The sequence below is a fragment of the Hemiscyllium ocellatum genome, chromosome 31 (genome assembly GCF_020745735.1).
Source record: "Hemiscyllium ocellatum isolate sHemOce1 chromosome 31, sHemOce1.pat.X.cur, whole genome shotgun sequence".
NCBI classification, from domain to species: Eukaryota; Metazoa; Chordata; class Chondrichthyes; order Orectolobiformes; family Hemiscylliidae; genus Hemiscyllium; species Hemiscyllium ocellatum.
The window spans coordinates 44,618,601-44,633,331 of NC_083431.1; the positions used below are offsets into that span (position 1 = coordinate 44,618,601).

Genomic DNA, 14,731 nt, shown 5'->3' on the forward strand with positions numbered 1-14,731 from the left:
CCCCATCTTTTTGTTTGTTAGTGTGACAGTGTTTGTTATTTATTAATTGGTCATTTGATTAATTTGACATTAGGTATTTCAAAAATAAAGGCTGAATTCTTGAAGCTTTCAGAGAGAAATGTGCACTGCAAGGCCTGTAGTGCATTATTTCCCTCTGATAGTATTTTGATTTAATCCCCTCCCTTATTATCTGGCCCTTTTTTGTTATTGTGGACAGTGTTTTTTTTAAAAATAGGGTGAATGGTATTAAATTTTAAAAGGCGGAGTTCTTCCCCAAGTTGGACATTACCTTCTGGACAGCGAAATAGGTGGAAACAGACATTTGTTCTAAATTCTAGATTGACAGTAAAACATTTTTGTAATGTCTGAAAGTCTTTTGTTGCCCATGTACAGGTATTTGAATTCTTAAGAATGTGTACAGAACTCATTTCTTACCTAGACAGTAAGATCCACATTTTCCTTCATATACTGGGTTTAGCTGGTGCCAGCAAATTAAAAATGCAAGCTAACCCAGCAGTTAGTATTGAGGGACCAAATACAACCAGCTCTTTTACATTCCAGTTGACAGCACTTGCATTTTATACATTTACGTTGACACCTGATGCACTTACTTAATAACTGCTGATCTTCAAAACAGGATTGTTGTTTTATGGTCACAAGTACAGTAGACAAACACTAACAGTCATAATGATAATGCAGAGCTACTTTAATAACTCGGGCATGATTTGTAAGCTGTAAATGCTGAAAGTGCATTTTTTAACGTAGACACTGATATGGGTGAAAATGCATTATTCTCAAAACATCAGAAAAACTTTCAAGATTAGAATTTTAAGACTACAGGCAATTTTTTTTAAGGTGAGAAGAGAAAGATTTATAAGACAAAATTAGTGGTGTAGTGGACAGCAAAGGAGATTATTGCAGAAGGGCTAAGTGGGCCAATAAGAAGCAGATGGAGTTTAATTTAGATAAATGCGAGATGCTGCACTTTGGAAAGGCAAATCAGGACAGGACCTACACCTTTAATGGTAAGGTCCTCAGAAGTGTTGCTCAACAAAGAGACCTCGGAGTGCAGGTTCATAGTTTCTCGAAAGTGGAGTCCCAGGTAAATAGGGTAGTGAAGGCGGCATTTGGTATGCTTGCCTTTGTTGGTCAGTGCATTGAGTATAGGAATTGGAAGGTCACGTTGTGGCATTACCGAGATTGTTTAGGCCACCTTTGGAATAATGCATGAGCTCGGATTTCGCTGTTATGGGGAGGATACTGTGAAACTTGAAAAGGTTCAGAAAAGATTTATAAGGATGTTGCCAGGGAGCTGAATAGGCTGGGGCTATTTTCCCTGGAGTGTCAGGGCTCCGGGGTGACTTGATAGAGATTTATAAAATCATGACATGCACAGATAGGGTGAATAGACAGGGTTTCTCCCCTGGGGTGGGGAATTCCAAAACTAGAGGGCATAGGTTTAAGGGGAGAGGGGAAAAAAATTAAAAGGCACCTAAGGGGCAACATTTTCATTCATAGGATGGTGTGTTTATGAAATAGGTTGCCAGAGGACGTAGTAGAAGCTGGTAAAACATTTAAAAAGGCATCTGGATCAGTATATGAATAGGAAGGGTTTAGAGGACTATGGGCTAAATGCTGGCAAATGGGACTTAGATTTATCTAGGATACGTGGTCAGCATGAATGAGTTAGACCGAAGGGTCTGTTCCAGGCTGTACATCTCTATCACTCTATGACATGATGGATCATTTCTTTTTATATAAGCAGAGAGTAGTTTGTGTGCATAAACAACTTCCAGATGTAGGTACAGTTAAAACATTTAAAAGACATTTAGATAAGTACATGAATAAGAGATGTTTGGAGGGATATGGGACAAATGCAGAGGTGGAAGAAATTTAGTTTGGGATTGTGGCATTGGTTGGTATGGACTGAATGGACCGATGGGTCTGTTTCCATGTTGTTTGATTCTATGATTCTATAACTTATGAACTGTCAAATCCATCCATCAAATCATAGTCAACAGAGTTATGGGAGCAGGGGGTGAACAATGGATTTCAGTGAAATCAGATATACCAATTGATGGAACATTCCAGCTTGCAATACGCCACAGAACAGAAATTTTACTGGATATAAAAATCCAAACAAGGAAGGAAGCACTGCTGAATTTAACAAAGGGAAATGTTAACTAAAATGGTCAAGTATAGTTCAGCATCTAGGAAATAATGAAGACATAATAAATTTCAGGGTAACTGAGCAAGACATAATTAAGACAAGGACTGCAATATGGTCTTCTAACATATAGTAGTCATGTAGTAGACAGGACACTTCAAGGACTAGTAGCCAAATAGCTGCAAGCCAACTGTATAAAAGAGATTATACTGTACTCAAAGATGATCTGGAAAAATATCTAGAATCTGAAAATAATAAAGAACACAACCTCTGCGGATTTCCAGAAGGGAAGGTCATGCTTGAACTAGCCTTATTAAAAATTTTGAAGAACAGCAAAGGTAGATTCCTAAATATTTAACTTAGGTGGCATTTTTATGGCCTTATTAACCTCTGGAGACAAATAAAACTGGATACTGGAATCCAAAGTAGACAAGCAGGAGGCTGAAAGAACCCAGGCAGCATCAGGAGGGGGAGAAGTCAAATGTTTCAGGTACAGCCCTTCAGGAATGGAGGTGGGAATAGGGGTGGTTGTAGATAAGGGGGTTGGGGGGAGAGGGTTATGGTGGGGAGGGGGCAGGAGTGGTGAGGTGGTGCAAGGTGAATTAAGTTAGTAGGTATGACATGGTAGGTTGATAAGAGGAATGAATCCTGTCGGTAGCTGGAAGGAGGGGTTGGTTGGAAGGATGGTAGAGAGGAGGCGGGGCTGGAAAGGGAGTCAAAGGATAGGTGGGAAGGTTATTTGAAATTGGAGAACATTGAGTTCTCCAATTTCAAATGCTGAGTCCTCTGGATTGTAGGCTGCCCAGTTGGAAGATGAGGTGTTGTCCTTCCAATTTGCGGTCTGATTCACTGAGGCCATGGAGGAGACAAGACGATGGACAAGTCGGGCAGGAAGTGGGAAGGGGAATTGAAATGGGCAATGACCAGGTGGTCAGGCTTGCCCTGGTTTGCCAGGTGAGACAGAAGTTCACCTGTCTCTCCTCCCAACTAGCTTACGGTGTCCAGTGTTCCCGATGTGGTCTTCTTTACATCCGTGAGACCAAATGTAATTCACCCCTCCACTACCTCCAACCTCAAAATGTCCCCCAGCCCCACACTGCCCACTTCTACCTGCTTCCCGAGATCCACAAGCACAACTACACCAGTTGACCTATCGTCTCCAGATGCTCCTGCCCCGCCAAATTCATTTCTTTCTATCTCATCTCCATTCTCTCCCCTTTGGTCCAGGCACTTGCCACCTACATCCGGAACAAATTACTCTCTCCATCTCTTCAGAAACTTCCATTTACCCGGACCCCAGCGCTTTATCTTCACTATGAAAGTGTAATCCCTATACATATCCATCCCCCACAAGGATTGCCTGCAAACCCTCTCCAACAAGTCCATCCAGTCTCCCTCCACCAACACCCTCCTGTGCCTTGTCAAATTAGTCCTCACCCTCATCAACTTTCTTTCAACTCTTCCCATTTCCTCTAAATCTAGGGGTTAGCCATGGGTACTCACATAGGCACCAGCTATGCCTGTCTCTTTGACAGCCATGCTGAATAGTCCCTCTTCAGTACATAGAAAAGTACAGTTCCCCAACTCTTCTGCCATTACATCAGTGACTGCATCAGTGCTGCATCCTGCATCCAGGCTGCAGTTTATCAACTTTGCTCACAATTTCCACCCTATTTTTAAATTCTCTTGGTCTATCTTGGACACCTCCCTCCCATTACTTGATCTCAGTGGTTAGCACTGCTGCCTCACAGCGCCAGGGACCTGGATTTGAATCCAGCCTTGGGCAACTGTCTGCGTGGGTTTCCTCCGGGTACACCGGTTTCCTCCCACAGTCCGAAGATGTGCAGGTCAGGTGAATTGACCATGCTAAATTGCCCATAGTGATAGGTGCATTAGTAGGGAGTAGGGGAATGGGTCTGGGTGAGTTACTGTTCGGAGGGTTGGTGTGGACTGGTTGGGCCGAAGGGCCTGTTTCCACACTATAGGGAATCTAATCTGTTTCCATCTGGCAACAGTTTATGCATTGATATTTACTACAAACCCACAGACTCCCATGACTACCTGGACTACACCTCCTCCCACCCAGTATCCTGCAAAAACTCCATCCCATTTTCCCAATTTCTCTCTCTTGGTTGCATCTGCTCTGACGAGGAGACGTTCCACTCATAAGCATCTATGAGTGCCCACATATTTTGAACAACTTTTCCCCCTCTCTGTTATCCAGACAGCCCTCCACCATACCTCCTCATTCCCCACTCCACAGCTCTAAACCCTGCCCTCACATTCCACACCACCAGTTTATGCATCCAACAGATCATTCTTAAACACTTCCACCAACTTCAACTAGACCCCACCACCAAGAACGTCTTCTCCCTCTCATCCCCCTCTGCATTCCGCAGGGACCATTCCCTTCGCCACTCCTTGGTTCACGCCACCCTCCCCGCCAACTCCCCTGAACACCCACACCACCTGCACCCCGCCCCCCCAGTCACCACCACCATTGGGTCGGTGGTGATAACGGAGTCATTCATTAAGTCATTTCAGAGTCATAGAGATGTACAGCACAGAAACAGACCCTTCGGTCCAACCCGCCCATGCCGACCAGATATCCCAACCCAATCTAGTCCCACCTGACAGCACGCGGCCCATATCCCTCCAAACCCTTCCTATTCATATACCCATCCAAATGCCTTCTAAATGTTGCAATTGTACCAGCCTCCACCACATCCTCTGGCAGCTCATTCCACACACGTACCACCCTCTGTGTGAAAAAGTTGCCCCTTAGGTCTCTTTTATATCTTTCCCCTCTCACCCTAAACCTATGCCCTCTAGTTCTCGACTCCCCGACGCCAGGGAAAAGATTTTGTCTATTTATCCTATCCATGCCCCTCAATTTTGTAAACCGCTATAAGGTCACCCCTCAGCCTCCGACGTTCCAGGGAAAACAGCCCCAGCCTGTTCAGCCTCTCCCTGTAGTTCAGATCCTCCAACCCTGGCAACATCCTTATAAATCTTTTCTGAACCCTTTCAAGTTTCACAACATCTTTCCGATAGGAAGGAGACCAGAATTGCACGCAATATTCCAAGAGTGGCCTAACCATTGTCCTGTACAGCTGCAACATGACCTCCCAACTCCTGTACTCAATTCTCTAACCAATAAAGGAAAGCATACCAAACACCTTTTTCAGTATCCCATCTACCTGCGACTCCACTTTCAAGAAGCTATGAACCTGCATTTCAAGGTCTCTTTGTTCAGCAACACTCCCTAGGACCTCACCATTAAGTGTATAAGTCCTGCTAAGATTTGCTTTCCCAAAATGCAGCACCTTACATTTATCTGAATTAAACTCGATCTGCCACTTCTCAGAGGGTATCTAAGAGTTACCCACATTGCTGTGGGTCTGGAATCAGACAGTCCAAACCAGGTAAAGGTGGTAGATTTCTTTCCCTAAAAAGAGCAGTAGTATTCCAATGGGTTTTCACAACAAATCGCTGATGATCTCACAGTCATTGTTACTGATGAGCTTTCAAGTCTGAAAATGAAAAGCTCTTAGCACTCTTGTAATGTTGGATCATTTTCATTACTGTCTAGAAAAACCATGTTTATTTTTCTCTGTATAATTGAAATGTATAATAAATGACCCATGGATTAATGGCATGGTTGAGTAGTTTACAGTTATCATGTTGATGCTAAGACGGTGGTACATTTTTGTGACCAAGAGTGGATGCATTGAGTTATGATCTTTTGATAAAGCAAATGCTCCGGAGGTTGTGCGCACTTAATTACCAAAGTTGAAATGACAATTAATCTTACGAGTTATGGGGATGATATTGAATGGAAGTCCAAGTAAGACTCTCATGTTAAATAATGCAAGTTTATGAGAGTCATAAAAGCACAATTAATTTGGAGATTGATTTCAAATTATCTGTTTTGTGTCTTGTTCCAATTTAAAGATCAGAATAAAGGAAGTCTAAGAGAACATAAGACTAAGCTGAATGAAGAATTCAGAGACTCTAAGCCACAATGTGCAGAATGCAAGTTGTATAGAAATAGCACTAGAATCCTACAAAAGGAGCTACAGGGTCGAACCAGCAACTTGCTGTGAAATAAAATGAGGTGCAGACAAGCAAGTGTTACCACTTAGTAATCAATCTTATTTAATTATATATTAGATTTGAATGAGAACAGGAAAAAAATTTGTCTGAGAATCATTTAAACTGCTCATAATTTGTACACACACAGGTGACCAAACTACAAATCTGAATTAAATAAAACAAAAGAACCACAGGAGTAGGACTGAGCTTCGGTTTCTAGAAGAGGCCATTGTTATGGGATCCTGAAGAGCAGATGCTTGCAAGAAACTCAATGACAGAAAACCACAGCACACTTTAATCCTGTTCTCTCTGCATATCCATACAAACGGATTTTCTAACAAGGGCCCGAAAGACTGATTAATTACTCTTTAGCATAGAGATTGCTGTCTTGCTAATATTAGATAAACTGGCATAAACTGTGGATCAATTTGGGAATCTTGTGTGGTACAAGACAGAAGCTTGTGCATCTTGCCAAGGCATCAGACAGCATATTCACACTTTTATTCAGTAAGGTGACCATCACTGCAATGGGATAGTTTATAACAGAGGATAACAATTTATTTGGAAAACAATCCAGTTTGGATACCCTCCTGATATGCACTATATCCCAGTCAGCAGGTTCTAACTATCCCTGGGGTTGTGAAGGATGGATTGGGTTTTGTAACCAAGCCCAAGCAGTTGGACCATTCGTGTCACCGGTCCACTGTGGAGAAGTTTGCAAACGAAATCATCTTTGACCACAAGTCCATGAGGAAGTGGTCAGCACCTCCTCGAGACCCTGCAGGAAAAGGAGTGTGTGGACCCTGTCAGGTTGTTCCCTGGGCAGATTGACAAAATCATTTGGCAGAATGCCTCATCACCAGAACTTCCCAACAAGCACCAAGACGTCGCTTGGCCAATGGTGAGAAGAGCACCACCTCTGAGATGCTTCATGTACACCTGGACGCACTATCCCATCACATGCTTCCCTCAAAGTGGCTGCCAAGGTGTTGGGGGTGTGTGTGTGTGTGTGTGTGTGTGTGTGTGTGTGTGTGTGTGTGTGTGTGTGTGTGTGTGTATAGACACTGTCACACAAACTGCTGTAATGTGCCTTTGTGAAAGAAGTGTCGAAAGAGATGTAATGGTGTTTGTTGAAGTTCTTCCTGTGCAGTTCCATGAAGCAGGACTCCGTGCTCTACGGCCCGCTCCCCACAACACAGAGACACAAAAATTGACTGCACCAGGAGGACCATCAACTCAGTGAAAGGCACTCTTTGGTCTGCCCAAAACTTGTTAGTCTTCCAAAGCAAGAAGTTGACCTTGACCGAGTGTTACAGACTGGCACATTTGAAGTTCCAGGAGTAAATGCTGAGGGACACACTAAAGCTTGGGAGGCCACCGCCAAGGCGCAGTGGGGAAAAGCCAACATCTAAAGTCTTTCTGCTGAAATTAAAGGAGGGTCCATTCAGTTATATGCCTCAAACATATGTAAATATAATCTTGAACAAGTGAGAAATGCCTTTGTTTGTTGGATATTCAAACTCCAGTGTTTGTTTGCTTCTTCGCGTTACTATGCAGAACCGTGAACTTCAGTGACTATTTATGCATTAAAATACTTTTATGAATAAATTATATTTTTGAGATTAAAAAATCCTGGTCAGTTAGTTCCCAGAGTGCTGCCACTAAAGCCACTAGGATGGATACTTATGAAATTGATGCAATTCTCCGTGGATTTACCCCTACTTGCCTGCACCAGGAGGAGATTAAGATGCGCAGGATTTTCACTACTGCACTCCAGCAATACTGCACCAGCTAAGGTGGCACTGTCAGATTGGGTCAGTAAACTACAATATAAATTATTATGCTGTCAGTCCTTTTATACTGTCAGAAAAATTTCTCACTTTTCATCCCTTGCATGTGAAAATTGGTGCATGGCAAATTATAATCTTCCTGACATATACCTTGTTTGATTGGTACATTTATCAAATAACTATAATGACAATATCTGATAAATGTAAAACATTTAAAGGCCACATGAAGTTTGCAGGATAAACATAATCCAGTTCTGGGCATCATATTTTAGTAAAAGATGTGAAGGCATTAAAGATGATGGAATAATTCTTGTCTTTTTTTTTTACAAGAATGAAGAAATTCAGTTGTGTAGCTCGACTGGAGAAATCAGATCTGTTCTCCTCAGAGAGAAGATGTTAAAATTAAGAAAGGAAGGATCAAAAATCAAGGGACATCATTTTAAAGGGGATTTGCAAAAGGTGCAATGGCAATTAGAATCTGAAATTCTCTGCCCAAAAGCATGATGGAGACCGATTCAATCCAGATCTTCAAAAAAGAATTGAAGAATTATTTAAGGAGAAAGAAATTAAAAGGCTATGAGGAAAAAAACAAACAGCAGTGACTAGGTGAGTTGCTCTTGCAGACAGCCATATGAATACAACAGGCCAGATGACCTCCTCCTGTGCTGTTCACATGACCATTTTATGATTGCACAGGTATAACCAGAAAACTAAATATGACGTACTTAGATTAAAACAAAAATCCGATATAACTTGTACAGAAAATTGCATTGGCAAAAATTCCAACAAATACACAGTTGTTTCAAACAAAAACCTGATGGCTTTTCATTCAAAAGGATGGGAGCATGCATTTTGCTGTAACCAATATACAAGACTGTACTCTGCCTTCAACTTGAGAATGGGGTTCATTAAGGAATAGCACCTCTCAGGATAAAATCTGACATGACTAGTCACTGGTTGATTAACATCACATTACGAGACACATATGGAAACATAAAATAAATGTTGATCTTCAACATTTAAGTCAACATGCAAGAATTCATATTACTTACCTGTACAAAAGAATATAATGACCAAGAGACAAAGATGAAATTTTGGTACTTTGCCTGAACCCAAAATAGTCCAGAAATAGAAAATGCCAGAAATGCACTTGAAAGAGGGGGATGGGTTAACAATTCTGGCATACTCCTTGATTGGAGCATGGCTGAAACATCAAGCACTGTTGGATCATAAACCTACTCTGCAGTTCCAGCATTTGTGGTTTTACTTTTTAAGGTTACACTGAAGTTAGTGCAGAACCACTCTTGACACCTACAATCCATGCTCGCTCCCAAAAGTATATCAGTCAAAAATATTCAAATTCAGCAAAATTTCTGGGATTGGTTGCAGTATCACACATGAAAAGAGAAAAAAAAAATGCCATTACAACCAAATTTGAGACTTCTCCCCACTGAGCAACAGAAAACAGATTAAAACTAGATGTAGATAGGAAATGTCTTTATTTAACTACCTTTTCTGGATACTTTCTTCGATCTCCTAAATGATTTATCTTGGGCAGTGCTGAGTTTTTTACCGCTTTTTCTTGAGTCAGGTTTGTGTACGGGTTTAGTTGCGCGGGTGAAGCACACAGGCAGTCCAGCAGCACACATCAGAATTGCAGTCATGCCTACAGAGGTTCAGTGGACATCAGCATGCACAAGGGTAATGGTAAAAAAAACAAAATAAAGCACACAAAATAAATTTAAAAAGGAACCAGAGAAAATAAAGGAAAGTCAACAGAACTAAATAAAATTCAAATCACCAAGTGACAAATGATTTCATTAGGCAAAAAAAGAAGTGCAATTAGTTTAAACATTGTAGGCTTCACCAGTGATTTGAAAGAGACCAAGTGAATAAAATCCCACAGAACAAGCAATAAGGGCAGCAAAGCTGTGCAAATACTATGGCAACAGCAGAATCTTCTGAAACAGTTGAATCAGAGAACATCTCCATTCAGATAATGTTTTCCTGCAGCACAGAAAGAGTTCTAACATGAAATACCACATTGTCTATTTAAAATCCAATGAAAACATCAATACCGAGAGGTTCTGACACTGGTACTCCGATTACAATCATTCTCCTGTGGTTTGCATTTGTTTTCATGAGAAAGGGTGAACAACCATATTCTTTTTGAAAAAGCATTTCAACTTCGATATTAGGTGCAAGTGCTCTCTATAGGACTGCCCCAATCCACTTCCCTCTCAGATAATCTAATTTCTAATTGTTCATTTGATCAGAATTGTGGAATTAAAGCAGTATATTGAGCAACTTCCTCGGCAAACTCTTCTGATTTTTCTCAACTGGATGGAAAAGGTTTCCAATGAAAAGGCAGAAATTCCTCTAAATAGTAATGCATGCTGGAGAAGAATTTCTCACTCTTCTGATAAGAGAAATCAAACTGCTGCTATGATCCAACTACCCTGAGTGTGGCATAGTTAATGAAGTCAGTGTTTCATTGAAGCACAGCATTTGTAGTCTATACAGTCTCAATCCAAACTCTATTCATGCAAAAAATTTGGGAATTGAAATATAGTAACAACAAAACACACCTGGCTTACTTTGAAAGTCACTTGTCAAATTTCGAAAGGATGCCGTGGGTGTTTAAGGGATGATGCAAGCAGATCAGGTCAATTTGAAAGAATCAACAAGAAATACAAATCTGAATGCAATCAAAAGCTGTTTAGTTAAAAACAAAAGCTTGGAAGTTCGAAGGTTTAGTAGAAAAGTATATAACAGTGCACCAATGATTATCTCCTTCAATGAACTGCAATACTATATGTCAAAGTGCAACACTTTCAATGTTTAGCTGGTGTGTAAGGGCATCTAAGAAGCAAAATGAATGTCAGAGCACACAGTCAGATGATATAATTGTGCTAAGATTTAGGAGGAATATTTATAATGCACTGGGCAGATTAAACCACACAGTGGACCGAGAACGGTTTAGATACTGTGCTTTGAAAAGGGAGATCTAGGCATGAGATAAGCTGGAATGATACAGCAACAGATACCAATATAAAAGATAACAAGTTAGAAGGGAAGATCAGATGCTTGGGACTAAGTATAGTGACTGAACCGTTTGTTATAAATCCACTCTTGATACTACATTTATATTAAATAAACATTCCATTTCATTTTCAGGTGAAATTTATAGCCTTGAAATTAAGCAACACATTAACGCTCCAAAGATTTACCTCAGATAATTGTTTTCACTCATTATTTTTACAGTTTACTTTATAAAAGTTGAATATATTTGGAGAGCAAGGTAAAATCTTATAGCAAAATGTTTGCGAGTACCATAAAAACAAATCTGCTTTCCCAATTCCTCAATATTTAAGTACCTTGAGATATTCTGGCGGGATCTCTCAATAATAGGTCCAGCATCTCAGTGAATCACTTCAAAACATTGAACGTGGCAGCTCTATATTGCTGCGGAAAACTTCTTGGAATACAAATGTTGAAGTGAAAATTCAGTCTAATCCTTCCTTTGCTAAGGAGAGACAGTTCTGCCATTGACATGAACATCTGTTAAATATCCAGAGTTTGCCTGAAACGGTCTCCTTTATGGTCATTTATGAGGAGCCATGATCAGGTAACCGTGCTATGAAAGAATGAAATAACGTGGGCTGTGAAATTATATTGTACTGACAAATGAATGTTCAGCATATTTTTTGACTACTTCGACAGACATTAATACAATCAGCTGATTAATTCTTCTATGTTGGCAGAGGCAGTACAGATGAGCATATTAAGGCTTCATGTTTTGTTATCCCTCTTGCAAGTTTTGAGCACGGCTTTATAAATAAATCAGTGGATTTATAGCATTCTAAAAAGAAAATATTGTACACCAGGCAAACTAAGTGGTCCAATCATGAAGAATAGCTAATGAAAATTTTCAGACATAATTTCAGGCAAGTTTTCAGAAAGTGAGCTACACTATATATGAACTGTGCATGAAACCTCTCCCAGCTCCCAAAGTCTGCAATGATCAACAAGATACAAGTAAAGAGTGTAAGAGTATTTTTCATCTGTCTGGAGGAGTGCAGCCCCAGTGACACAAGCAGCCCTACATCATCCAGAACAAATCAGCCTGTGAGACTGGCACCTCGTCGACAGTCTGAGTATCATGCCTGGACTGCAGCAGTGCTGCACAGCTTCTTTGATAATTCCTTCTAAATGAGTGACCTGTACTTTCTGGAAAGGGTAGCATGTTCTTGGAAACACTACCTCCTTCAAATCTCACGCCATTTAGTCTTGGAATTATATCCCTGTCCCTCAGTTATCAGAGGTAAATTCCTGGAACTTATACCTAACAGCTTTATGGGTGTATTTACATTTCACAGATTGAGAGTCATTGTCGTGAATTGCTACAATCAACTTCTCAAGGACATTCAGGGACAGCCCAATATGTGCTGGCCTAGCCAGTGGCACCCACATCTCCTGAATGAATGAAAAGTATTCAATGATGAAATCTATGAAAAGAATATTTTATACATTGATATATTGAAGTTGTAGAAAACAGAACACATCTTTTTAGGAATTAATAAGACTAACCAACCATTCTGAAAATAGTGTAGAATACAGACAAAAGGTATTGCAGGGCACCTCCAATAATGCTTTAAAATGTATTCTCTCCCACTTTCAAAACAACAGACTCTATTGCTTCACAATATTTATTTCCCATGTTCTTTGCATCTCCAGTCTTCTCTGAGCCATCTAATGGATAGTATTGATCTGTGGTTTTGCCTAACTGGAAACTAGACGGAGATTACCTAGACCTTTGCTGATGAAGGGCTTACTCCCGAAATGTTGACTATCCTGCTCCCCGGATGCTGCCTGACCTGCTGTGCTTTTCCAGCGCCACACACTTCAACTCTGACTGTTCAGCATCTGCAGTCCTCAATTTCTTCTGGACTCTTACTGCTGTCATATCTGACTATGCTCTTTTTCCTCTCCACCCTAGTACTAGCTTTGCTTTTGACAGTATAGATTCATACTAGATAGAACTCTTATGGTATCAGAGAAATGGACTACCACTGAGTTACAGAATCATAGAGTCATAGAGACGTACAGCATGGAAACAGACCCTTTGGTCCAACCCGTCCATGCCAACCAGATATCCCAACCCAATCTAGTCCCACCTGTCAGCACCCGGCCCATATCCCTCCAAACCCTTCCTATTCATATACCCATCCAAATGCCTCTTAAATGTTGCAATTGTACCAGCCTCCACCACTTCCTCTGGCAGTTCATTCTATATTCGTACCACCCTGTGTGAAAAAGTTGCCCCTTAGGTCTCCCTTATCCTTTATAAAGAGTACTTTACTTTTACTTCTTGAAATCCATATGAGTGCATGACCCAGTGCTCTTAAACAAAGTATTATTTTTCTGGATCTCCCCCAAAAGGTTCACTAAGCCACAAAGTATGATAATAAATCACAAAGGCCAACTTATACAATTGAGCATTCATCATATGAATGTTGACAGGCTCCTTGATCAATTGAATCTTTTTGGGGGTAGAAGTGACCTGTACCAGGAGGATAGATTGCAACTAAATTGTATGGGGACTAATATACTGGCAGGGAGATCTGCTTGGATGGATTTAAACTAGTAAGGGGAGGTGGTGAGGTTCAGGTAAATAGTGGGGAAAGACTGGTACAAATTGAGAAAAGAAACAAGTCAAACAGTCAGGGCAGGCAGGGACAAAGCAGAGAACAAGATAGGACTGATAAACTGCATTTATTTCGATGCAAGGGGCCTAACAGGTAAGGCAGATGAACTCAGGGCATGGTTAGGAACATGGGACTGGGATATCATAGCAATTATAAAAACATGGCTCAGGAATGGACAAGACTGGCAGCTAATGTTCCAGGATACAAATGCTACAGGAAGGACAGAAAGGGAGGCAAAAGAGGAGAGGGAGTGGCGAATTTTGTACTGAGGGAGGATATTCCCAGAAATACATCCAGGGAAGTTATTTGGGTGGAACTGAGAAATAAGAAAGGGATGATCACCTGATTGGGATTGTATTATAGACACCCTAATCGTCAGAGGGAAATTGAGAAACAAATTTATAAGGAGATCTATAAGAATAATAGGGTGGTTACGGTAGGGGATTTTAACTTTCCAAACACTATGACTGGGACTGCCACAGTGTTAAGGGTTTGAATGAACAGGAATTTGTTTAGTGCGTACAAGAAAATTTTCAGTCTATGTATTTGGAAAGGCAAGGGCTGATTAGGGATAGTCAACAGTGGTTAGCAGTATTGTCCTCGATTCAGTACATGGAGGTCAGCTACTAGAGAAGGTGCAAAACTTGACATACTCTTGGGAAATAAGGCAGGGCAGGTGACTGAGGTGTCAGTAGGGGAGCACTTTGGGGCCAGCGACCATAATTCTGTTAGTTTTAAAATAGTGATGGAAAAGGATAGACTGGATCTAAAAGTTGAAGTTCTACATTGGAGGAAGGCCAATTTCAACAATATTTGGGAAGGACTTTTAAAAGCTGACTGCAGGCGGATGTTCGCAGGTAAAGGGACGGCTGGAAAATGGGAAGCCTTCAGAAATGAGCTAACGAGAGTGTAGAGACAGTAGACTCCTTTCAGGGTGAAAGGAAAGGCTGGTAGGTAAAGGGAATGCTGGA

At 40.9% G+C, this 14,731-nt stretch overlaps 1 protein-coding gene across 2 annotated transcripts in view; it reads right to left on the bottom strand.

Annotated features, from left to right (window-relative positions):
- dtx2 (deltex 2, E3 ubiquitin ligase) overlaps nt 1-14,731 on the bottom strand; it is an 84,741-nt gene that overhangs the window by 19,836 nt on the left and 50,174 nt on the right. Inside the window, exon 4 of one of the 2 annotated variants that reach the window (XM_060848449.1) lies at nt 9,563-9,718. The exons of the other annotated variant lie outside the window; for it this stretch is intronic. Coding sequence (XP_060704432.1) covers nt 9,563-9,718 — 156 coding nt within the window. The remainder of the gene's footprint in view (nt 1-9,562; nt 9,719-14,731) is intronic. 2 annotated transcript variants of the gene reach the window in all.